The 26,184-nt window shown below is 31.1% G+C and overlaps 2 protein-coding genes across 2 annotated transcripts; one reads left to right on the forward strand and one right to left on the reverse strand.

Moving 5' to 3' along the window:
* The first annotated feature begins 1,221 nt into the window (after positions 1–1,221).
* On the forward strand, positions 1,222–7,616 carry LOC112734193 (phragmoplastin DRP1C). The gene is made up of 16 exons (XM_025783418.3): positions 1,222–1,701; positions 1,787–1,850; positions 1,995–2,099; positions 2,541–2,642; positions 2,985–3,035; positions 3,137–3,198; positions 3,886–3,976; positions 4,125–4,189; positions 4,283–4,477; positions 4,598–4,717; positions 4,815–4,885; positions 5,054–5,279; positions 5,873–5,923; positions 6,180–6,453; positions 6,606–6,745; positions 7,249–7,616. The coding sequence occupies exons 1-16, from the start codon at positions 1,570–1,572 to the stop codon at positions 7,375–7,377; spliced, it is 1,878 nt and encodes a 625-aa protein (XP_025639203.1). The 5' UTR covers positions 1,222–1,569; the 3' UTR covers positions 7,378–7,616.
* Positions 7,617–8,052: 436 nt separating this feature from the next.
* Positions 8,053–11,616, reverse strand: LOC112734192 (adagio protein 3). Its single transcript, XM_025783417.3, has 2 exons — positions 10,781–11,616; positions 8,053–9,900 (listed from the first exon to the last, which is right to left on the reverse strand). Exons 1-2 carry the CDS (start codon positions 11,062–11,064, stop codon positions 8,295–8,297), a joined length of 1,890 nt encoding a protein of 629 aa, XP_025639202.1. The 5' UTR covers positions 11,065–11,616; the 3' UTR covers positions 8,053–8,294.
* Positions 11,617–26,184: the final 14,568 nt, after the last annotated feature.

Genomic DNA, 26,184 nt, shown 5'->3' on the forward strand with positions numbered 1-26,184 from the left:
TTGATGGATGATAGTTGACGGTATTTTGTTAAATTTTTTGAAATAATTTTATTGATAATTGATTATGTTTTTTTTTTTAAAATATTTGAAATTATATATTTAATTTTTAATAATTTTATTTTATATTTAATTAAACCGATTAAATTCTGATTGAACCTCGATCGAATCATTAAACCAGTAGACCAGTTATTCCACCAGTTTATTGACCAGTTCGGTTTTCACAACCTTAATACTTCTGTTATTTCCTTAACTAGTGAAAGAAAGTTAGAAAAACACTCTCATACAGGTTCAAAAAATAAATTAATATAGCGTAAGTACAAAAAAAAGGAAAAAAAATCTCAATATAATTTTTACACTCTTTTATTCTCTTTATACTTTTTCTCTCATAGCAGAGTATCAACCAGAAAGTCAATAGTGCATGTCATCTGATTACCCAAAAGTTCAAGGATAGACAAATAGAAAACGCATTTTACTAAGACAATATTTGGTGAATAATTGAAGCTGGAAACTAAGGTATAATTAATTTTATATAAAATTAATATCTGGGAGTAATAATTTAATTAAATTGGTTAAATTATTTAATGATTTTTAATTATTAACTTTATATGATATTAACTGTATATGAGTTTTTTTCACAATTAATATGTTTACACATTGTTTGGTTTAAATGATTTTGAAAGGAAGGAAAATGAAAGAAAAGAAAATGGATGGAGAAGCCCATTTTTCATTGTTTAGAACAGAAAAAAAAATGGGTGGAAAACCAAAAAATTGGCATGTGGCCTATATAATTTTTTTTCTCTCAATGCTGGGAAGAAAACTGAAGAGAGAAGGCCAAAGAATGTTAATTCCATATTTACCCTTCTAATAATAAAAAGCAAAATTCTTAACTCACTACGTGGAATTAATATATATAAGGATAATAAAGTAATTTTCTCTTTATCCATATTTTCTTCTTATTTTCTTTCCTTCTATTCTCTCTTCGTCCAAACAACATATAAAAAAATTCACTTTTTTTCTCATTTTATTTCCTCTCATTTTTTTTTCATTTATTTTCTTTTCTCTCATTTTCCATTAAACATCCAAACATAGTGTTAAAGAAATTTGCTATTACAGAGAAGGTGGTTAAAAACTTAAAATTATATTACTACTTTTATTTAAAAAAAATTGATAGAAAAATACACGACCCACATAAATACAAATGAAAGAATTTCTACTTGGTTTGTCAGAGTCATAAGGATGTTGAAAAATGACTATGGAACTAACTCGCTTTTCAAATTTGAAGTGACTGTTTGCCCCATTGGCCAAATATACAAGGATTTTATAATAAATATAAATAAAAATAATAAAATAATCTTACAATATAATATGGTTTAGTTTGGTTTCTTCTTCATTGGCTATTGGTTTGTTTTTGGTTCTGGATGCACAGCACATTCTCCATTCTGCATCTGAACACATTCATTCATTGATTTGAATCTAACGTGGAACCAACAAAAACAAACCAAGTAGCTTCCTCCTTCTCTTTCATCATTCGCATACTCAGATCCGCAATCTTATTCGTTTGGATCCAAAATGGCGACCATGACGAGCTTGATCGGTCTTATCAATAAGATCCAGCGGGCCTGCACGGTGCTCGGAGATCACGGCGGCGAGGGCATGTCCCTCTGGGAGGCTCTTCCCTCCGTCGCCGTCGTCGGAGGACAGGTACCTTCATCAACTTCAGCTTCAACTTCTCCTTTTCCGATCTCATCTCATCTTTTCATTCTGTCACTGTTTTGTGGAATATCAGAGTTCAGGGAAATCCTCAGTGTTGGAAAGCGTGGTCGGTAGAGATTTCCTACCTCGCGGATCTGGTATTATTCCTCACTTTCCTCTATCATTACCATTTTGATTTGGAAGATATGAGTATATGTTAACGACGCCATGCTCAACTGTGAAATCTGAAATGCAAATGAATAGATTTAGTGATACTTTTTGTTCATTTTGCATAATCAAAGGTATTGTTACGCGGAGACCGCTGGTGCTGCAACTTCATAAGACAGAGGATGGCCAGGAATACGCCGAGTTTCTTCACTTACCGCGAAAGAGATTCACTGACTTCGGTAACTGAATTTTCTAACTACAGATTTCCCGTTTCTGTTTCAGCTTCACATGCAATGGTCTCTAGCTAACAAAAATCATGTATGCCTGTATAATCTTAAGTTAATTTTTAGTTTAATATTAATAAGCCAAATTCAAGTAGGCTGTATATTGAACTAGGCTTAAATTGAGTTCAATGGAGAATGCATTCCCCGCATGGAAAGCAATAGATTTAAACACTTGTAGCAGAACTTTCGGTGTCAGTCATTTTGGCATCATGGACTATATGTCTTGGGAGCGAAGCTATGTTTGTTGTTGAAATTTGGACTCTTATGGGTCTCCTTTAGCATGTAGAATTATGGTGTTTGTCTGTGTCCATTATTTTTCAGTGTGGTTAACCTGGCGTGACAATGTTGTAACTTCACAACTACTTTAATGTCTTACGTTACTTTATGACCTTGCAGCTGCTGTGAGGAAGGAAATTTCAGATGAAACAGATCGCATAACCGGGAAGACGAAACAAATTTCTAACATTCCAATTCAACTCAGCATTTATTCGCCACATGGTAAGTTGTTTGCTTATCAATTGATGGATGTAATTTTATACAGGCCTTATAATTTGTCAAATTGTTCTGTATGTACCTTTCTTTCTTCCCTTACCATTTCACACCTTGTCATTGAACATTTGATTGTGGGGATGAATGGTGATTTAGGGTTCAAATAATGCAAGGTTATCTTTTCTAGAGTAGCGGAACAGTCCTTTATTCTTTTGCTTCTGCTTTATTTCTTTTAAGTTGCCTGCAAAGCTCATATATCTAGAGTAGTCTCAATACATTATTCGTATGTACCTCTGCTAAATTTCTCGTCAGTTTGTTTCTGTGGTTAACTTTCTGTGGCTTTGCCTGCAGTTGTAAACTTAACCCTTATAGATCTTCCTGGGTTGACAAAGGTTGCAGTAGGTAAACCTCAACATAATTTTAAGTAATCTTATGCAGAGTGCTATTCTGAAAATACACATGAGAATCTCTGATGCATAACATAAGCTTGTCTTCTTTCACAGAGGGACAACCAGACACTATTGTTCAAGATATTGAAAACATGGTCCGTTCGTATGTTGAGAAGGTAAAATTACACTTTTGATTTAAATAAGTATGCAGTAGTCAGATACACTTAAACTAATTATTTTTTCATGATATGAAGAGAATAAAGGGTAAAAAATTAAGCTTTGTCATATTAGGTGGATATGGCTACATATATTGGACCACCATTAAAGTAAAATAAGCATGATGTAAAGAACTTAACTAACTGAAAGGCCATAAAGGAGAAATCCGGTTCCATATAATGTAAACCCATATCAAATAACACACCACTTAATGGTCATCATTCTTTTTATTCGTGCAATATTGTTCCATATAGCTATCTATTCCTTTTCGATTAATAGAGAAAGTGTGGGTTCGCTCTCCACACAAATGTTTTCGTATTTTTTTTATTCATTTTTACAAGTACTCCCGTGTATATATTAATCATCATTACCATTTGTTCATGATCAGCCATAAGTTCACTGTTAAGTGTTGACCTGATCTCCACTTATCTGCATGTTGTCTAGCTTGAACTTTGATGTTAGAATTTAAGAAAAGATGTCTCAAGGTTGAAGAAAATGGACAATGTAACTGAAGGATTAACGCTCACCCAATTTCATAGTTAATGGCAATTGAAAATGATTTTTAGTTCTCATTCTGTTTATCACATTTGAAGCACACTGAACTAGCTTTCTGATAAACTTTCTAATTAAGTTATTTGATTGTATAGCCAAATTGCATTATCTTGGCTATCTCTCCTGCAAATCAAGATATTGCCACTTCAGATGCTATAAAAATTGCTAGAGAAGTTGATCCATCAGGTATGACTGGTTTTTGTTGGAAGGAATTCCAAGGGTAGACTGCATGTCTTCCATTGAATTTTTCATTTCTTTTTCTGCTGTATATCAATATGCCACCGATTTAGAAAAAATAAAATAAAATACTTTATTTTATATTTTTTTGTTTCAGGTGAACGGACATTTGGAGTGGTTACCAAACTTGATCTTATGGATAAAGGAACTAATGCCGTTGATGTATGATTTCTCTAACAACCTCATGGCTATCTTCAGTTTATTACCGAGTGCATAATTTCAAAACAATGGGTTTTCTTTATGTGTATCTTGAAGGTCCTTGAGGGAAGGCAATACAGACTGCAGCATCCATGGGTTGGAATTGTGAACCGTTCACAAGCGGATATTAATAGAAATGTTGACATGATTGCTGCTCGTAGGAAGGAGCGTGAGTATTTTGAGACAAGTCCTGAATATGGACATTTGGCACATAAAATGGGCTCAGAGTATCTAGCTAAGCTTCTATCTCAGGTATGCTCTTCAGTAATTTGTAATTTATTCATGCTTTTTATTTAACATTCTGATTGTGATAAATTCATCCTATGATTAGTAATTTTCTTTTCTTTCTCTTCACTGGCTTTTATGGCTTAGCATTTGGAGCAAGTTATCAGACAGAAGATCCCCAGTATCATTGCCTTAATAAATAAGACGATAGACGAGCTTAATGCAGAGTTGGATCGTATAGGCAGACCCATTGCTGTGGACTCAGGGGTCAGAACTTGGTTCTATGCTGAAATCAGTTTTATTAGATTTGAAACTTGAAATTACTTGGTTCTGCTTGTACTAAGCTGTTTTCTCATTTTTGCAGGCCCAACTATACACTATTTTAGAGATGTGTCGTGCGTTTGACAAAGTATTTAAGGAACACCTGGACGGAGGGTACGTGACTAATTGCCATTCTTAGATTATAGCCTCAGCTTGTAGAACACCACTTTTTCTTTCCTCACCAAAGAATTTGATGCATCTATTTTTCTTTTTCTTTATACGTACAGTTAATTTTTTTTTTGGAGGAATTAATTTTATGTAGTAAACAAAATACTATTTCAGACGTCCTGGTGGAGACCGGATATATGGAGTTTTTGATAATCAATTACCAGCTGCTTTAAAAAAACTTCCATTCGATCGTCATCTCGCCTTGAAAAATGTCCAGAGAGTTGTCACTGAAGCTGATGGGTATCAGCCCCATCTGATTGCCCCAGAGCAGGGTTATAGAAGACTCATTGAAGGGTCTATTGGCTATTTCAAAGGCCCAGCTGAAGCCTCTGTGGATGCCGTAATCTTCTTGTCCTTATTATTATATTATTCAATAGTAGTTTGTTTGTTTTGGTTCTGGTTTGGCTACCGTGAATGGTTTCTGTTTGTTGATCTGTATTACTGATGGAGTTATCAGTTATTGATATGAACTGCTAAACGGAATCACTAGATCTTGATATGAAATACTTTCACTCTTTAGATGCCTTTCACTTAAAACATATCACTTTTTTTCCCCCTAAAGAATGCCTTATCTCCTTGTAACCATTGCATCTCTATGCTGTAAATGTTCTGCTGCCAATTTTTTTTCCTTTCTTTTTTTAATTATGATCGTAGATAATTTTCCAGGCTGTATCTCCATTGCCTTTTTATTTGAAAACCATAACTTTGAAAGCAGCTTTCATCTACCTATTTTTAGTAGAGCTCAATATATCAAATATCAACCTTAACCTGTGTTTTTTATTCTCTTTTTACATGTTACTCCACAAGCAATGGTTTTCCATATCTAGTTTTTTGTAACAAACATTTGTTCTTGCTGTCTTTTTTGGAACAAATTGCTTAGTATTATTATGTTCTTTTCATCAGAAGTTATACACTTTTATTCTGCTATCTCAGGTACACTTCGTTTTGAAGGAACTTGTACGGAAGTCAATTTCTGAAACTGAGGTACGACATCTTTTAAGTAGATATACTCGGACAATTCATGTTTCCAAATATTCACGTGCAAGCTGGACCAGCTTTTATAATTTAGAAAATTAGTGGATGTTCAAGTGCTTGTAATGCATGTAATTTCTGTAGGTGCTGTTCCAGATCTGTGAACAGTACCCCAAACGTCACTAGGGATTTGGTGGGAATTAAGGCTTATTCTTTTGTGGCAGACACGAAAGAAGAGAACTTAGATTAACTACTTCATATCATGCAGGAATTAAAAAGATTTCCGACACTTGCAAATGATATAGCAACTGCTGCAAACGAAGCTTTGGAAAGATTTCGCGAAGAAAGCAGGAAGACAGTTATACGATTGGTTGATATGGAGTCTAGCTATCTAACAGTAGAATTTTTCAGGAAGATTCATCTAGAAGGAGAAAGGGGTCCAAATGCGCCAAATTCAAATCGTAATGATAAGAATGATCGGAGTGAACGTAATGCTCCCAATCCCGCAATGGACAATCCTGACTATCACCTCCGGAAGATTGGTACCTAAGTTTCCACAAGTCTTCATACTAATAATTGATGGATATCAGTTTTATGTTTGGGATCACTTTTGGATAGATATACAGTTTTAATATTGTCTTGACTTCTGCTCCAACGTTCTACTGGTCTTAATATCAAATGCTTCTTGTTTCAGGATCAAATGTTAATGCCTATATCAACATGGTTTGCGATTCACTTAAGAATTCTATACCAAAGGCCGTGGTATATTGTCAAGTTAGAGAGGCCAAGAGATCATTGCTTAACTACTTTTATGTTCAAGTTGGGAAGAAGGAGGTATGATTTTTATGTTTGATTAAAGTTTTGCCACCTTACGCGGAATTTCTACCTTTTTCTAAAAAAATAAATTTTTTTTTGTTTAACTACTTTTATGTTCAAGTTGGGAAGAAGGAGGTATGATTTTTATGTTTGATTAAAGTTTTGCCACCTTACGCGGAATTTCTACCTTTTTCTAAAAAAAAAAAATTTTTTGTTTCATGGTATGGACAACGATGAGTTGCAATTTGCTGGTCTTGGATGAGTTAACTTATTCAATGCGTTATATCTAACTATAATGTTGGTACTCGGATTAAGTCTTACGTTACTAAAGACAAGGACGGGTAATTACATCAATGATGTGGCTGCGTCGGTGTGTAGTTGTCCTAAATCCTAATAAACCAAGTGTCTTCGTAGTGGCCCCCTGTTAACTACTAGGAATTTCATTCGATAGTTAGCTTAGAACTGATGAAAGCGTTATACGGATGAGATTTTATAACAATGTGTGCGCGCTATTTTTACAGAAAGAGAAATTGGGCGCCATGTTGGATGAAGATCCAGCTCTGATGGAAAAGAGAAATCAACTTGCTAAAAGGCTTGAATTGTACAAGCAAGCTAGGGATGACATTGATTCCGTGGCCTGGAAATCATGAAGATCTTAATTTTTTTTATTTTTATTTTTTGCTACAGATGCTACTATAAGGAAGATTTGTCATAGATTTTATGATTTCATTATTATTATTCTTTTTTTTTTAAATCAAACTCAAAGAAGTCTACGGTTCAGCAAGAGGTGTTTGCACTTGCATATAATTCTTTTGCCCCATTTGTATAAAGCTTGATTTGTATTGTGTGATGTTACAAGACCAACGATTTAATTAACTTAGCTTTTCTAGTTTTCTTGGCCATTCTGATTTTTACTCCCTCCATGCTCCTGTTCAGTGTTCATAATGTCACTTGAAAAACGAGTATTTTTTTTTTTATTTAATATATCTTTCATTTTGGACATTTCATGTAATATTTAGCAAACATTTTTTTATTTTTTTCTTCTACACAAATAATAAAACATTTAAAGTATAAATCAATTATTAAATATGAATATTTTAGTAAATACTTTTATAATAAACTTTTATGTTAAATTCCTTTATAAATCTATAAATAACATAAATAACAGATACCGTGAGCCATCGCCCATCGGAACATCATTGTGTTTATTCATTTCCTTTGCTTCTCTCTTGCTTGGTTCGCTAATATAGATTACACAAGCATTAATAAAACAAAAGAATTACTTATATGAAAACTATTTGTTAAAGGGGGAGAACCATCAACTCTTTTGATGTACAAAGGTTCCCAAGTGTCATCGACACTATAGGAGCTGGAGTGGATCATATATTATATATATAATTCAAAAACAGTATTAATACTAATAGACATTCCATACAACATTCATAAAATAGTTTGTAAACAAAACCAAGCTGCTGCTAGAGGCAGAAAGGAAACCCAACAAAACCCTTTCAGTGACCTAAATGTTGTCTTGGGATAATTTGGTCCAGGCATTCAGTTAGGCAACTCATCACAGGTCAGAATCCTGTCGACTTGCCAAGCATAATTCATGCAACTCGTTCAGTATCCACTCCTCTCCAGTATGTCCGCCCAGCACCAAAACCCTTGTTCCTCCGACCACACAAGTGCTATGACCCCAAGCAAATTTAGGTGGTTGCCCAGGAACATTGAGGATCCTATATGAAGGCTTCTCCTCAGCCGGATCCAACAGAAAGAGTTGAGACGGTGAGTGAAGACCTGCAATGGAACCTCCAAAAACAATTATTCTTCCGCAAGGCATGCTGACAGCAACATGATCTAGCCGAGGAGGAGGAACCACAGCACTTTGACTAGCTACTCCAGTGAAGGCACTGTATTCTAGTTGTCTCCAGTGTGGTTGTTCATCTTCTAGATCAATGGTGTAAGCCTCCCCTGATCTTAAGCGCAAGTGTCCACTCTTGGCAAGTCCACCAAACATAAGAATCTTTGTCCTCCCATAGACTGACAGTGAGTGCCCCAAACGAGGAGGTGGCGCCCATGATGTTGGAATCTCTCTCCATGTTGGATTACCGGTTGTAAGGTCCAATAGATACGTGTCACTAAGAAGAACCCCAGCGTCTGTGCACCCACCAGAGACAACCAATTTTGACCCTTCGATTGTGCAAGAACTGTGCCAAGATCTTGGAAGTGGTGGGGTTCCACCGCAGACCTCCCTCCATGTTGGCTGTTGAGCATCCAAATCAAGGACAAACACATCATTGAGCAATCCTTGCCTACCACATCCACCAAAAACCACCAACCAAGAACCATTTAAGCAAGAGAGTGTGTGGCCCCATCTTCCTGGTGGGGATGATTTCACGCTAACCCTGCGCCACTCTGGATTTTTAGCATCAAGATTTAGCACAAAAGTGTCATCCATAGGTTGCATATCTACTCCTTCACCTCCAAACAGTACAAGACGATTCCCTGCGGCGCAAGCGCTGAAATTGCAGCGTGAAGGTTCCACTGCTCCTCCAACTGTCAGTTTTCTCCAACAAACTGCCTCAAGAGTAGTAAGTTCCCGTGTTAGACGACCCCATCCTAACTTCTTGGTCATCAATTCCAAGGTACCAGTGACTTCTTTTCCCCACACATTTTGACACACCATCTTCCTGACATGCTCATTCTTTGTCAGTTGGCGGATCCTCCTGCATACAGACCCGATGGATGCGACGTCCCTTGGTGTCAAACGTGACAAAATGTTGTGAGCTAAGACTTCATCAGAAAGCTGAAGAATGCCACACAGCTCTTGGTGCTGACTGTACAATGTTTGTCCACTCTTAGGAGGGAATTTACCAGTCTTATCGAAATCTTGATTGCATGTCTTTTTGAAGACGGGGTATGAGACGCGGTTCAGATCTATATTTGCTTCAGAAAATAGTTGGATACCTATTACGTGTGTCACAGTTCCATCATCATCATGAATTGGTGCAAGTCTGAGTCTATTCACCAAAGGAGTACCATCCTTTCGGAAATTCAGAAGTTCACCTTGGAACTCAATACCTTCCTCAAGGCATCTTCTAATCTCAGACACAACAACAGGATCCACCAATGGGTGCCGCCTCTGAGCTCGAGGATCTCTGAACTGCAAGAACCGACTGAAACAAAACAAATTCCAGAGTTAGTATAGGGACAATATTCTTGAAGTGACACAAATCAGTTTAATTTGAAGCCATATCTGTTAACTAAGGTAATGAGGTTGGAAATGGACAAAGTATGTAAAAGAAAACCAAATATACAACCCAGAGCTCAAACTCTCCTGTCAGGAAACAAAGCTGAACAGGATCGAGTGAATCGAACATGAACTCTGGCATGCTAGCTTCCTTAGCATTGATACAATGAAGAAGTCACATCTTTAATCCATCTCCTCCTCCACTACAATTCCTTTTCACAGGCGGATGACTCACAAGCACAAACAGTTGAGATCATAAATTGTAAGTCCAAAGATATCTTGTTCTGTCAAACAAAAGGTATAATCATGCATACTAACCAAGTAATTATGAATAATAAATTTCTCTCCACATTTGATAGAAATTTCTACTCATCTCCATAGTACAAGTTTTCAAAGATTTCAGCAAAAAGGTTTCACGTTTTCCACAACTTGAACAGTTATAAACTTCAGTTCTGAATGTTTCAGGCTAACAAACAACCACTGAATTTCATAGAAAAATTTAACCGGAAACGTTAAGAAAACTAGTCAGATCACAGCTATTGAGTAACAAAAGAAGATGTATTTGTCAATAAGAACCTGAGAAGGATGCTAGGGGAATCAAAAGAAGGAATTCATTGAGAATGTAGTTTGAAAGCATCTAAATTTAGCATAGATCTGGAATCATTTCATCACCAATTATAAAAATTTAATCGTGCAGAGTTGCTAACTTCACAAATCAAGGAAACCCAACATTTTCTCATCTATTAATTTCCCCAGAAGAACGTATAAAAAGAAAAGGGAAATAAAAAGAATAAAAAATATCTCACCAGTTTCGACCGAGAGCCTCATCAGCACGATAGCCGGTGAAGATTTCAAAGACCTTGTTGACATAGATGATGGGGAAATCAGGTTCAAGCGCATCACAAACAACAAAGGAGGTTGGTGTTGCTGGGTAGAAGAAGATCCCTGGCTTCAAAGGAAGCTCACTCTCGTCTTCTCCAATTGCAACAACTGCATCATCCTCCTTCCCTTCGTTCCTCGTGCATTTCAGCCTCTTCCCACCGTTGTGGTTGTGCTCTTCATCCTCCTCTTTCTCTTTCGCCATCGCCATCTTTCTCTCTTGTGCAAACTCCCACAGTTTCTTTCTCTTCAGCTCTGTTCTCTGACAATAATAACAATAATAGTAATATTAATAAGGAATTAAGGTTGTTGGACTCTTCTGACACAAATACCCCTCTTCCAACACCGAATTGCGGGATACCCTAAAGGGTAGTGATTGTAATTTGATGAGAAAAAGAGGGGCAAATGATAAAGGGAATGGAGTCAACGTGGGTAACACTTGTCCCCATGATATTTCGAGAGAAAATATCTGCGAGTGAATTCCCACCAAAAAGCTGCCACGTCACAGGGGTGGGAGGAAGATATTTTTGTGTGTTTGGCGGGTAATGTGTGTTTATCGGCAACTAACATGGACATTAGTTTTCGATAGGTACGGTGCCTTTTCTATTTCTGATTCCCTTGGAAGCGCGTGTTTAACACCTTCATTCTCCTGCGCCTGGGTTTATGGGAATGGACAAGGCACATTGTTTAGCTTCTCTTCGTGTCAATGTGTCATGCCCAAATATCATAGTCCATTCTCTCAAAGTCAGGCATACCAATCCACATGTAAAACTTTCCTAAACTTTAATATTAATATCATGTTCCATGTATTATATGTATTACAAATCTATTATATATCTCTAATTTTAAGATCAAAATGTGTCATATGTCACTTTCTTATTGTAATTGAAATTAAATTTTTCCTTTCAAAATTAAGGAACTCTCCCCTCTTCTCTCTTTCTTTCTCTATCTCTCTTATTTCTTCACTCACTCTATTTCTCTTATATATCATTGTCAAAACTAATTACGAATTTGACAATCAAAATATACAACATAATATTCTCTATTTGTATTTAAATAAAATTAAAATTAAAATCTATTATCTATTATATATCTCTAATTTTAAGGTCAAAATGTGCTACATGTCACTCTCTCATTACAATTGAAATCAAATATTTCCCTCCAAAATTAAAGAACTCTCTCCTCTTCTCTCTTCCTTTCTCTATCTCTCTCATTTCTTCACTCACTCTATCTCTCTTATATATCATTATCAATGACTAATTACGAATTCAACAATCAAAATATACAACATAACATTCTCTATTTGTATTTAAATTAAATTAAAATTAAAATTGAAATACTAAAATTGAAATATAGCTATATTATATATTATATTTATATATTACTAACTAATTTAATAACTAAAATGTGTCACATGACACCCTCTTATTAAAATTTAGAGAAAATATTTTCCTCTAAAATTAGTAAACATCCTTCTTATATTTTCTTATCTACCTCTCTCTTTTTTTCTGTTTCTCTTTATCCTTCCCACTCTATATATAATTTATAATTCATATTTTATATTAGTAATTTGACGAATCAAAATGTGTCACCAGATATTTTCATTACAATTAAAATAAAAAATTTTCTTAACTTCCAAAATTAACAAACTCCCTCTCTCATTCTTCTTCTTTATCTTTTTCTCTCATTTCTCTCATTCTTTATTTTTCTCTACTTTTATGTTCTATAAAAAATAAAATTAACAACATAATATAATTTAAATAAAAAATATTATTATATACATATTTTTTATTTAATTTTAAATTTGTATTGCTTATCTTTTTAATATATATTTTCACTTCTTTTCTTTTAAATATTTATTACATATAATTTTAAAAAAATACTAATGTTGTGATTAAAAGTTAAAATTAAGATTCAATTGTTTTAAAAAAATAAGTTAATTTTATGACTATCAATATAAATTTTTTTATGTTAATATCTAATTATATTTTTATATATATAAAAAATATTATTTTTCAATAGCAAGCATAAAAATTAATTATTTCTATTTGTACAATAAACTTAATATCTAATTAAATATAAAAATATACACGTTAAATTCTTTCAAATTTTAGATAACGAATGTGAAAATTAAATAAAAAAATAAACTCTTTTATTTAAAAATAATAACTAAAAAAACTTATTATTTAATTTTGTTTAACACTCTGGTCTTCTTAGCCGACGAAGACTTTTGTCCCTTACGACTATTTTATAAAAATAGTTTAATGCTATAAATTTTCTATGTCATAATCTATAATACCAGAATCGATGTAATTTTAAAAGATTTATATTCCCATAATAATATTACGGATAAAAATACTAATAATAAAATAATTATTGAAATTTGATATTAATATAAAATATATATTAAAAATAAATTAAATAATACATATTTATATATAAATATATAATAATTGATTTTAATATTATTATAGTTCTGCTCTCAATTAAATCATAACGTCTATAAATAGCATATTTAAAAATGTACACACTGATTTGATTGTTGAAATTTTTGCCGATATTCATTCTCAACCAGTTTCAATGTGACAGTTAATTGGTGCCTCTCCCTCCGGTCTCATCCTCTTTCATATTATAAATAGTTCTAGACAAGAATAGATGTATATATAATATTTTTGTATTTCGTAATAGTAACACATTATCTAAATAGATAAAATAATTTTATTAACATAAAAAATAAATTTTAATTAATATTATTTATAAAAAATTACATTACTAAAGATAAATTTAAAATAATTAATATTATTAAATATTATAAATAAAATAAATATTTTAAAATTTATAAATAATACAGGTATATATAAATCAAAATTAATGTACCATCTAGAAATTGTGAATTTAAATCTCAATTTTATTTTTGATAAAAAAAGACTCAAAATATTTATTTATTAAGTATCAACACTTCAACAGTACACATGTTGGTTGAATCACTGCTAAATTCACTATGTTATATGAATATTAAAAAGTATTTAAATATAAAATATTATTAAAATAATTAAAATACCAAATTTTTTATACACAAATATATAATATTTAATTAATAATTAATTTTTATGAATAATATTTTTGTTATTAAATTAAGTAAAGAGGAGTGCTATGAGTCAGTAATTTTTGTGATTTGTAGTTATTAAATAATCATTAATGATGATTTTAATGATGTGAAATTGATATAAAATTTTATCTAATGACTTACTTTTTTTTATTGATTACATGTTAGCCAAAATTTAAAAAAGTTGCGGACCCTAGATTTTTCCTTAAATAAATGTAACAGTTGTAACTTGTAAGGCAGTAGAAAGTAGAAACTACAAAGCAGAAAAATAGAAAATTAATAAGTGGGTAGTGTAATTCGACGAGAGAGCACACAGTAATACCACCAAGATACCAGCGCCCATTGATTACAAAGTACAGACAATCTCCAACATTAGTCATTAGCTCTATTCTAAAATCTAAACTTATCCGTTAACCTTTTTTTAACCTTCTGCTGTTTGTTGCTTATGACACCAATTTTTCGGTTGACAATTGATGATAACTTTTTTATTTTTTAATATAATCAAACTAATTTTTAGAAATGAAAATTATAGGTTCTTAAAAGTTTTTTTATACTTTTATTAGTGATTCTATTTTTTACGAAAATTTTCTTTTGTAATACATTGATATTATATTAATTTGGTATAACGCATTGATAGGAAAGTTATTAGGCTTGGTTTGGTAAAGTTTTTTGAATGAGTGTTTGTGCTTTTTAAAAGCTCAAGCTCCTCATTTTATGTTTGGTAAATAAAAAAAGATCATGTGCTTGTGCTTGCAGCTTTTAAAAGATTGAGATATTTTTAAAAGCACCTAAGATAGAGCTTTTTAAAGTTGGCTTGTACTTTTCAAAATTTAAAAGTCTAATATAACCTCATATGTTAACTAACTTTTAAATTTAATGCTTGCATTTATGTCTATTATAGTATTTTTAAATTTTAAAAGTTATTTTACTAAATACAATTGTTATTACTTGTGATTATTAAAAATAATTTTTAATTTGATTTACCAAACATAAATATTACAACTTTTAAAAAATTATCTTTTAAAAATTAATTTTTATAAACTAAAAATAAAAACTTTACTAAACTAAGCCTTAATTTCACGAAAAATTGTGACTAACTATTTCAGAAAGGGACAAAATATGTTAAAATGAGATTAATCATTTGAAGTAGGACAATTTTTTTTTTTTTTAAATCTCTATCATTATAAAATTGGTAGTCTCAATTTTATAAATTGATTCCAGCCGTCAATCAATGATGCAACAGTTTTTGGTTTTTCTTCCATCTTTTCTCTCTTTACCGAGATCGTTATTAAGGATTTCTTTCAAATCGAGGTTATCAATATCTGTTACACACCTAAAATTTCATTTTCACGTGTTACACAATGGCATATCAAAAATAAAAAATGGTTAAGAACTTGAAACTAATTTGATTTAGTTAAAAACTAAAGATTTTTTTTAAGACATAGCGGCGGCCAAACACAGAGATAAGATAGCCAACTAAACTTTTAATATCATCAAGGAATTTTATTAAAATTTTCTAAAATTAATGCGTGTTTACAAAATGACAAATTTCTTTTTAAGGAAAATGATAACTCTAAGTTGACCTATCTAAGTTAAGAAGAAGGATTGATAATTTTATAAAAAAAATATGTATGTTAGTTGTCTTTTTAATCTCGTCCAAAACTTAAATTCAGATGATTTTCTGATAAAGACGAAAAAACAGCATGTGAAATAATTTTCAGGAATCATAATGGAAAATTTTTAAATGCTTAGACTGCTAATTTGGACACTTGTTACTTCTTAAGTTTTGGACTATATCTTATCTTCAATATAGATTTTATTCGTGTAAAGATGGAAGTTGACACAAAAGTAACTAGATCTATAAGAGTCAAGCAATTAATATTCATTTCTCGGATTCTTTAATCTCGACCATCAAAACCGTTATAGCATTGGAGAGTTAGAATTACTTTCACCATGAGTTTAAAAAAACGAATTTTTGTACCGATAAACTAATTTTACATGGCATAATTTATAATATAATTATAATTTTTTTTTCTACCTCCTTATATTTCTCTTAATTTTTCTGCTAGTTTGGTTGAAATCATATTTTTTAAAGTAATAATGAATATGTAATCTATTTTTTTTGTTATTTCTACAGTTATTTAAAAAAAATATAATAGTACTCTTATTTTCTATATCACTCCGTATATGAATATTTTACATTTATAATTAAATACATTTACAAAAAAAAAAAAAAAGTAACATTGAAGTAACAATATCCATTTCCTCTTCAAAAGCCGGGAAAAGAGTTTGTATATATTCTCCATCAACGAACTAACCAATAAGCTAAGGGGTGGACTTTATTAGACGATCAAAACAATTTCTTTAACATCTGTAAAATTTTATAACAATAATTTGGAATTGACGTTCATAAATAAAAGGGCAAACGACTAATTAATACTTCTAATTATTATAGTCTTTGGTGCATACCTAATTAATTATGTTTGACGAGATTATTTCAATAGCATTATCCTTTGAGAATAGAACGAGATATTATATTATAAGAATATAAAATCATTTATATATGAGTGAATTAATAATTTAATTTTTGTCCATTTTTTAGAATAACAATATAACCTTTTAAGATAAAAATAATTCACTTTGATTTTTGTCATTTATTTATGTGATATAATGTCATTTTTTTTGGTGTTTTTCCTTTAACTTTGAATGAAAAAATGCTGACGTGTCAGATTCAAAAATGGACAGAAACATAATTGTCTCTAAATTTAAATTGATTAAAGGTTTATTTGTTCTTATTCTTTAAATAATATCTTTTTTAAAATTATTTTTTATTCATTGTATTAATATTTTTTTCAATAAATTATTAAATATATTGTATAATAAGTACAAACTAATTAATAAATTATTCAAATTTAAAAATATCATTTATTATAAAACTAAATAAATAATTCTCAAATATAATATTTAGATGTATAAATAATAAATATTAAAATACGGACATTAATAATAATAATAACCATATGATATACTATTAGTATTATGATTTAGATAACTTTCATAATAATAAAGTAAAAATTAATGAACACATTATTTGATATATAGTAAAATTTTTCTGGAATAAATAACTATTTGTACCCATGAAAAATACAAACGCTGACAAATATACCCATCAAACAAAAAACTAACGTTGTACCTATAAAAAATAGATTCCATATAACAAAAATATCCTAACCCTAATTTTTTGTTGACTTTTTAATAACATTTCCAAAGTACTCGCCTTCATCTTCACCCCCCTCTCTCTTTAGTAATGACACCTATTGATCCTTACTCGTTCACTGAGTCAATTCAGTCAGCCACCACTCACACAACTTTAAACTCTGTACTTCGACTTCCCCTCCTCTACCATCCATGCCTCCGCACTCTTCACTCTCCAAATCCCCCCCACTCCGGCCCCTTCTTCCTTAACACTCGCTCCCTCACCATCCGCTCCACCCTTCACGCCGACAAAGCCATTCGTCCCCTTCTCCTTCTCCACCACCTCTGACCTCATCAAGTGCACCTTCCTCACTCTCACGCTTTTTAACCACTCTTCTTTTGTCCTCACTTTCTTTATCTCCCCTTCCTCCTCCGCACTCCAATGGCTTTTTCCTCCATAAACCTGAAACAAAACCCACCCTTACATTTTTCATGTGCGCTCTATCTTTCCCTCCCATAATACTCTTGTCCGAAAGATTTGCTACTCCGTTATTCTCAACATCCCTTTCGAGCTATCCGCAGTCATGGCTATAAATCACGTGACGACAACGCTGCTGCCTTCGCTTCATTGAACTTGAACCGGTGCATTCAAAACCGCGTGGTGGAAGAGTTTGTGATGGAGCAACCAGTGTCTCGTTACCTATTTGCCTTCGCGATTGGGACCTAAGACTAGGGTTTACGCGGAGGAGGGTTCGACGGTACTAGACTCAACGGTGAAAGAGTTCGAAAGATCAGAGGATATGATTGGAAAAGGAGACAAGTTTTTTAAAAAATACGACAGGAAAAAGGTTTGATCTTTTGGTGTTATCGCCAAATTTTTTTTACGGTAGAATAGAGAATTCAAAGATGGTATTCTTAATTCCGACTATGATCAAAGGAAATGATAATGATACTCAGGTTGTGGCTCATGAAGAACTTGCTCACAAACTCCTACTATGATCAAAGGAGATGATAATGATATTCAGGTTGTGGCTGATGAAGAACTTGCTCACAGTTGGACTGGTAACTTGATCAGACCAACGAACATTTATGGCTCAACAAGGCTTTTACTACATTTGCTTAGAGGAAGATTGTGTAGGCTATGCAAGGAGAGAAAAGAGATAGAGAGAGGGGGATGGGGGAGGGAGGGTTGAAGATAAAGGGAGGGTAATTTAGAAATTTTATTAAAAAATCAACAAAAAAAATTAAAGTTTGAATATTTTTGTTATACGGAGTATATCTTTTATGGGTACAACGTTAATTTTTTTGTTTGATGGATATATTTGTGAGCATTCGTATCTTTTACGGGAATAAATAGTAATTTATTCAATTTTTCTAAGTAATAATAAATTTAACTTTTTATCTCTTTAAACTAAATTAATAATTCTATTTAATATCTTTGTACTAAAATACACTATGAGTGGGTTACTAATACTAAATGAAATAAAACATTATATATATATATATATATATATATATATATATATATATATATATATATATATATATATATGTGTGTGTGTGTGTGTGGAGACTATTTATAAACTCAACAAATTTAACGTATCAATAATATTATTAATCTATTAATAATACATATTGTCATAAGGTTATAGATAAAGAATAATGCAGATTAATTAATTTTTTATGTATATTAAAATTTAATTAATTTACATATATTTTACTCAAAATCTATTTAATTAATTATAATACTAATAGTATATCATAGGATTATTATTATTATCGTATTGATCGTATTTTAATGTTTATTATTTATATATTTAAAAATTATATTTGAAATTTATTTATTTAGTTTTATAATAAATAATATTTTTAAATTTAAATAATTTATTAATTAATTTATACTTATTATACCATATATTTAATAATTTATTAAAAAAATATTAATATAATGAATAAAAATATAATTTAAAAAGGATATTGTTTAAAGAATAAAGACAAAAAAACTCCTAACCAGTTTAAATTTAGAGATAATTAGGTCACTATCTATTTCTGAACCTGACACGTCAGCATTTTCCATTCAAAGTTAACGGAAAAATACCCAAAAGAATCATGTTGTGTCACAGAAGTAGGAGACGGGGACCGAAATAGATCATTTTTATCTTAAGAGATCGCATTATCATTCTAAATAATGGACAGAGACCGAATTGGTAGTTCACTCTTCGTATATAGTTAATTAGGAGTTGTAGTTTAGGATTAAGTACGATTTTGGTCCCTAAGGTATATGTCGAAAATTTTTTTGTCTCCAACCTTTTTTTATACAAAATCGTCTTTAAAATTTAACTTGGTTTTAAATTCGTCATTACTTTAGGGACCATAACTATACAGAGATGGCAACAGAAGCGGAGACAGAAGTATATCGTAGACAACTTCTTCTTCTTCTTCCCTTCTCCATTCTTCTTCTTCCCTTCTCCTTTTGCAGGAGTAGAACTACTCTTTTTTTTTTATAATTTTTTTAATTATAAGTAACTTGGTCCAAAATTTTAATATTTAAATAAAAAGAACGATTTTAAATTTTAGTTTTAAATTTTAGGAACGATTATGTATAAAAAAAAATTAAAGATAAAAATTTTTTTTGACCTATATCTTAAAAACCAAAATTACACTTAACCTATAGTTTATCTAGCATTTGATTCATTTAGCCTACTAAAAAAAATAAATTATACGACATTAAATTTAAATTTGCAGAAAAAAAAAGTCTGTCTAATACGCATGTCTGATACTTAGATTTTAGTGGGGGCAAGACACACTAAATTAAATATATATTATTTGTTGTTTAGAATATTTATGAATTATTATGAATTTTATTGAATTTTGCAAGAGTGTCACTTCTTTTTTTAATTTAGAATACTTTTTATTGTTGAAATTCAATATGTTGAGTGAAACATTGAATTGTGGAGTTGTTATTTTTATCTTATCTTTTGTCATTCATCTATTCTTTTTAGTTTAATCCAGTTTAAACAAAAAAATTTTGATTTAAATAAAAAAAAAGTTAAAAACACCTTACTTCTACTCACATTTCAGTTTATAAAATTTTAATTTTTGTTTTATTTTAAAAAATTATTTCTGGTGAATTAAAAAGGACACGTACACTCTGTGACTGCGTGCACATTTAAGCAAATATACCCATTTGTCACGGGACCCTAATCATAATCTAGTAGGAGGAGTGCTAGACTGCTAGGGGACGAACAAATTTTGTGAATTGTCACCATCAATTAATCATCAATAGTGTATTTAATAGTGTGAAATTTTATTTAATGATAAAGAATCACTCAATTTTCTTTTATTAAGTGTTATCCAAATTTTAATAAATTCGCTAGTCCCCTAAACTTTTTCTATTTTTAATTCCTGTAATTTATTTATTTTTGGCTTTGGTTAGGGGAAAAGTTTTAAATTTTGATTTTGAAAACAAAAACAAAAACAGAAACTTACCGGTTAACAAAAGAAAAATAGTGTTTTTCAAAGAAGAAATAATATTTCTAATTTTCATATAATTCCACAATAAAATTTGAAATCTTAAAAAAAGTAACGAATGTAACAAGAACTACTTGATTTGATTTAAAAATTTAAAAGACATTAAATCTAGTTATTTTAAAATTTATTCACTTTCTTAATTAAATAATAATATAATGAAATATCTTATAAAAGGAGATTTTTATATCAATTAAAATATTGTTTAATCCATATAATTAATTATAAAAGATATGATAGGATTTAGTCTAAAAATCAATCAAGTTAATTTTGGAAAGAATTAATGGTGGGTGGAAGTAGCATTGAATGTGAGGTAGCCCTAGCTTTGATCCAAAGTGAGTGATTGCCTCTTTGCTCACCATATTCCTTCCATATTTCACAGTCTCCTTTTTTTCAACTCAAATTTATAAGTTTTCCACTCTTATTCTTTTCCATTCCAATCTGTTACAACAATATCACCATTCTCTCTGGTTTCTGTTAATTAAATCCAAACTTGTTCACTGCACTCTCTACTCTTCACTCTTTTTTCTGCTATGGCCGCCAACAACAATCCGCATTCTCTCGCTGATCAGAATGCAAATTCTATGCCTCCGCCTATTCTTGATCATCAATTCTCCACTACCACTGCTCCTAGGCTTCTGGTCGTTGATCATGATCCTGAACACTTAAGACTTATTCAAGATATGGCTTTTCAATGCAACTATCAAGGTAACAAGGTTTCTTTATTTATAAACAATTCAAGTTTCGATTTTTCCTGAAAAAAAGTAATCTTTATGCTATAAACAAATAAATGCAGTGACCACATGCTTCGAGGGTTCTCATGCTTTGAATCTTCTTCGGGAGAGCAGTGGGTGTTTCGATGTGGTACTATGTGATGTTCATATGCCAGGGATAATGGATGATGGTTCTCGATTACTTGACCATGTTCTCCAAGAATTCAATATTCCTGTCGTAAGTAAGTAACTTTGACTACCGACCTTGTTTGAATGATCAATTATTGATGATTAGGGATATTAATTAATCATGATTATGGTGTTGGTGTTGTTGCAGTGATGTGTGCAACAGATGATGAGTCATCAATTGCAGTGATGGAGGGTATGAAAAAGAAAGGGGCTTGTTATAATTTAGTTAAACCTCTTAGCGAGCAAGATTTGATGAACATATGGCAGAATGTGATGGAGAAAACCCAGAAAGAAGTTTTCTATGACGATGATGATGAAAGCAAAGGAACAGTGAATAGAAGGAAGAGGAGCTTATCAACCGAAAGAGATGATCATGATGTTCAGTCCAACACTCCCAACAAAAAGCCACGTTTTATTTGGACCCAAGAAAGGCATCAAATGTTCGTCGATGCTGTACTCCAACTAGGGATTGATAGTACGACCACTCTTTCTTCTTCTTCTTCCTTTTAATCACGTGCATGGGTGTTTGCTTATTAGTGTTTTAATTTTTCAGAAGCTGTGCCAAGGAAAATTCTTGAATTGATGGATATCCCTAACTTGACAAGGGAAAATGTTGCAAGCCATCTGCAGGTATGTTACTAATGCAAATAATAAACTTGCATTGTGTATGTTACATGATTTATTTGAACCCTAATTTATTTGAACACTGTATAATTATTTCTGTTATTGATTTGCAGAAATATCGGATGCATCTTAAGAAGAAAAGTCAGGAGACTAAGCAAACAAATAGTAATGGGAAGATAAATGTTAATAGAGAAGCTAACAAGCAACTTTGTGCACCATTGAGGGTTCAAGCTTCCACCAACATTCCTCAAATTACACAAACACTACCCGTTCATCACCAATATTATTCTTCTTTATTGTCTGTGCCAAAACAGGATCCCATTATTATGTCATCAAAGTGTGATCATCATTTCCATCATCAGTCTCAACCCATTGTTAGTACTGCACCTCATGCTTTGATGAAATTCTGTAATAGTAACAGTAATCCCTTTGGTCTCATCAACAAGAATGACATTGTTGGAAGTAATATGGCACTCAATCATCAGAATAATAATGATTATGGTTGCTACATTATTCAGCAATCTAATTATAATTATGGGATGATGGCTTCTCAACCCTGTGATGGAGCTGCTTTTCAAGGGGGAATGAGGGGAGGTAGTGGTAGCTGTAGAAATGATTCTCTCGTTGATTACAATGCATTTTCATCATCATCATCATCAGCCTCACTTGCTCTTTATCATCATCAAATGAATAATTCAGTCAGCGGAAGTGGCAGCATTGCTGAGATCCTCAATGATGGCTATATTCCAACCTCATCAGTTGATAATACTAAAATAAAATGACAATTGTCAATCAAGTATTATGATTTGAATAGGTTCTAATAATTATTAGGAGTAAATAATTCTAAATTGTAAATGTCTTTGAAGTTTATATATTCTAACATAATACTCTTTTTTATATACTAATATATTTTAATATAGTACTCTTTTTTATATAATAAAAAAATTATTAATTTTTTATCTCTCCAATATATTTATTATATTTTTAAATTTAGAAAAAAATAGTTGTGACAAATTTAAAATTGAATTATTTAAAGATATTGCTAGATATATTTTTTGTCGAAAAAAATAAAATTTATAATATAAATTTTTTTTAGTAAACTTTATTAATTTAAAATAGATGACACAATTTAATGACAAAAGAACTTTCTTAATACTAATATTCTATTAAGAACATTTTACATTCAATAAAAAATAGAGTAAACTACTATTTCTATCTATAAAAATTAAAAACGCTAAATAATTATATAAAATTTTCAAACTACCCTTAGTGAGTCTCATCCTCTTCAATTCTTTATCTATAGCCGTGAACTACCACTGCCGCAGCACCATCCCCTTTCCACTCTCTCTCTCACTCACTCACCTGTGTTCCTTCTCCTCTATCTTCTTCAACCGTCTTCTCTCTCTTTCTCTCCCCCATCTTCGCACTTTTCTCCTTCTTCTTTTCTCCTTATTGATGTTTCTCTCTTCTCTGTCATTCTTTTCTCTCTTCTGTGTATTAATGGTGGTCCCTCCTTTTGCCGTCGCGAGCTCCATCTTCTCCTCCACTCTTTTTCTTCTTCTTCTTTGGGAGATTTCTGACTTCAGGAAGTAGCAATTTTGAGTCCTCTATTTTCTGCAACCATAACTTCTTCAGCGTTGAGTTTCTTCCTTTTTCAAATGTCATATCTTCGTCTTCTCCTTCTCTCGGTGTCACTGCTCTCTTCTTCTCTTAGCGATGCATCTTCATCATCTTCTCCTCCCAGTGTCGCCAAAATCGAATTAGTATTACGTTGTTATTTGCAACGAAAATGGTGATATAGAATTTGAGAAATTGACAACTTTTTGTGAAGGTTCTAAAAAATTAGGGTTTTATTTTGAATCTATACATGTTCTATTCTTCAATTTGTTCTGAGTTTATTCTTTTTTGTGATTTTGAAGAGGATAGTGGCTGAACTATGTTGATGTTCAAGAGGTAAGAAAGAAAGAGTGAGTGAGTGAGAGAGAAAGAGTAGGAAGGGAGATGATGCTATGGTAGTGGTGGTTCACGGCTGACAGAGGTGCTAGGGGGAAGGGTAGTTTGTAAATTTTATATAATTATGTAGGGTTTGGATAATTTTGCTTGCGAAAGTTAATCTTTTATGGGTACAAATGGTAATTTTTAACTTCTATAGGTATATATGTCAGCGTTTTCAACTTTTATGGGTAGAAATGGTAGTTTACTCTAAAAAATAACTATTTGACATAAACTCATCTGGTATTAATTTAGTATCGACTTTTATATAATAAAAATAGATGCATAAATAAATATATTGCATGACTACTCTCTGTTATTGATCTAATTAATTAAATTATAACAGAATTAATTTCAATAAAACTAGATATTTAATTTTGAATCTAAATATAAAACTATAGATATTAACCAAACTTTTTCACATAATCAAACTTTTTCACATCTTTTGTTAATTACCTCCCCAAATGCAGAAGTAATTTTTCACATCTTTTGTCATTCATCTATTCACCATTGAGGGTTCAAGCTTCCACCAACATTCCTCAAATTACACAAACACTATCCCTTCATCACCAATATTATTCTTCATTATCTGTGTCAAAATAGGATCCCATTATTATGTCATCAAAGTGTGATCATCATTTCCATCATCAATCTCAACCCATTGTTAGTATTGCACCTCATGCTTTGATGAAATTCCCTGATAGTAATAGTAATCCCTTTGGTTTCATCAACAACAATGGCATTGTTGGAAGTAATATAGCACTTAATCATCAGAACAGTCACTGGTGCAAAATCACTATTTTTATCATTAATGTATTCTAACACAGTACTCTTTTTTATACACTAATATATTCTAAAGTACTCTTTTTTATATGATAAAAAAATACTAATTTTTTATTCATATAACATATTTATTATATTTTTAAATTAAAAAAATAGTTATGACAAATTTAGAATTCAATTATTTAAGAATATTGTTAGATATATTTTTTGTCGTAAAAAATTAAAATTTATAATATAAGAAACTTTTTTTAATAAACTTTATTAATTTAAAATAAATGACACAATTTAATAATAAAAGAGCTTTTTTAGTACTAGCATTCTATTCAGAATATTTTACATAATATATTATATGACTACTCTCTATTATTGATTTAATTAATTAAATTGTAACACAATCAGATTTCTATTGTGTAACACAACTAGTTTCAATAAAACTATAAATATTAACAAAAATTTTTCACATCTTTTGTTAATTACTTTCCTAAATGCAGAAGCAATCTGACAACACAATGATATTTTCAATCTTTATATTTTAATAAAAATTTCTATATATAATATTATATACAATGTAATATATAATAATAGAAATATCACATCAGAATAATCACAGGCTACATATCTATGTTATAAATAAAATACTACTTCTTACAAACAATTTAATGAAGATCTTTAAACATTTAACTTATAGTGATTTAATTATGTTACTAACTAAGTGTGAGCTCTTTTCTCACCGTCCCAAAATTTGGAGGCCAGCCGTCCCAATTCTAAAATTATTATTGGAATTCCAAATTAATATGTCATTATTAAGAAAGAAAAAAAATATGTGCTCACAAATTGTGTGTTAACAAAAAAAAAGGAGAAATTTCTTTCTGCTCCCCACAAAAAGCTTCTTCTTAAAACAATGAACCATTCAACAATCTTGTCTGTTCCCTCTGCGTAAATTTTTTTATCAAAAAATACTGAAAAACAACAGGTGACCGCATGCATTCTTACTATCTCAATGTAAATTTCATTTATTCAGTATTTTATTTATATCTAACCTAAATGTAATAAATTTGAAAGACTCAAGAAATACAAGAAATATTAGATCTGCTATAATATGTGAGAAGAAAAGGTGACTAAATCATAGAGCACAAAAATATTAGTTAGCAAATGTTTTCCATTATAAATATTTTACAATTTTACTACCTCAATGCATGTA

This window comes from Arachis hypogaea, chromosome 3, assembly GCF_003086295.3.
Source record: "Arachis hypogaea cultivar Tifrunner chromosome 3, arahy.Tifrunner.gnm2.J5K5, whole genome shotgun sequence".
Taxonomy (NCBI): domain Eukaryota; kingdom Viridiplantae; phylum Streptophyta; class Magnoliopsida; order Fabales; family Fabaceae; genus Arachis; species Arachis hypogaea.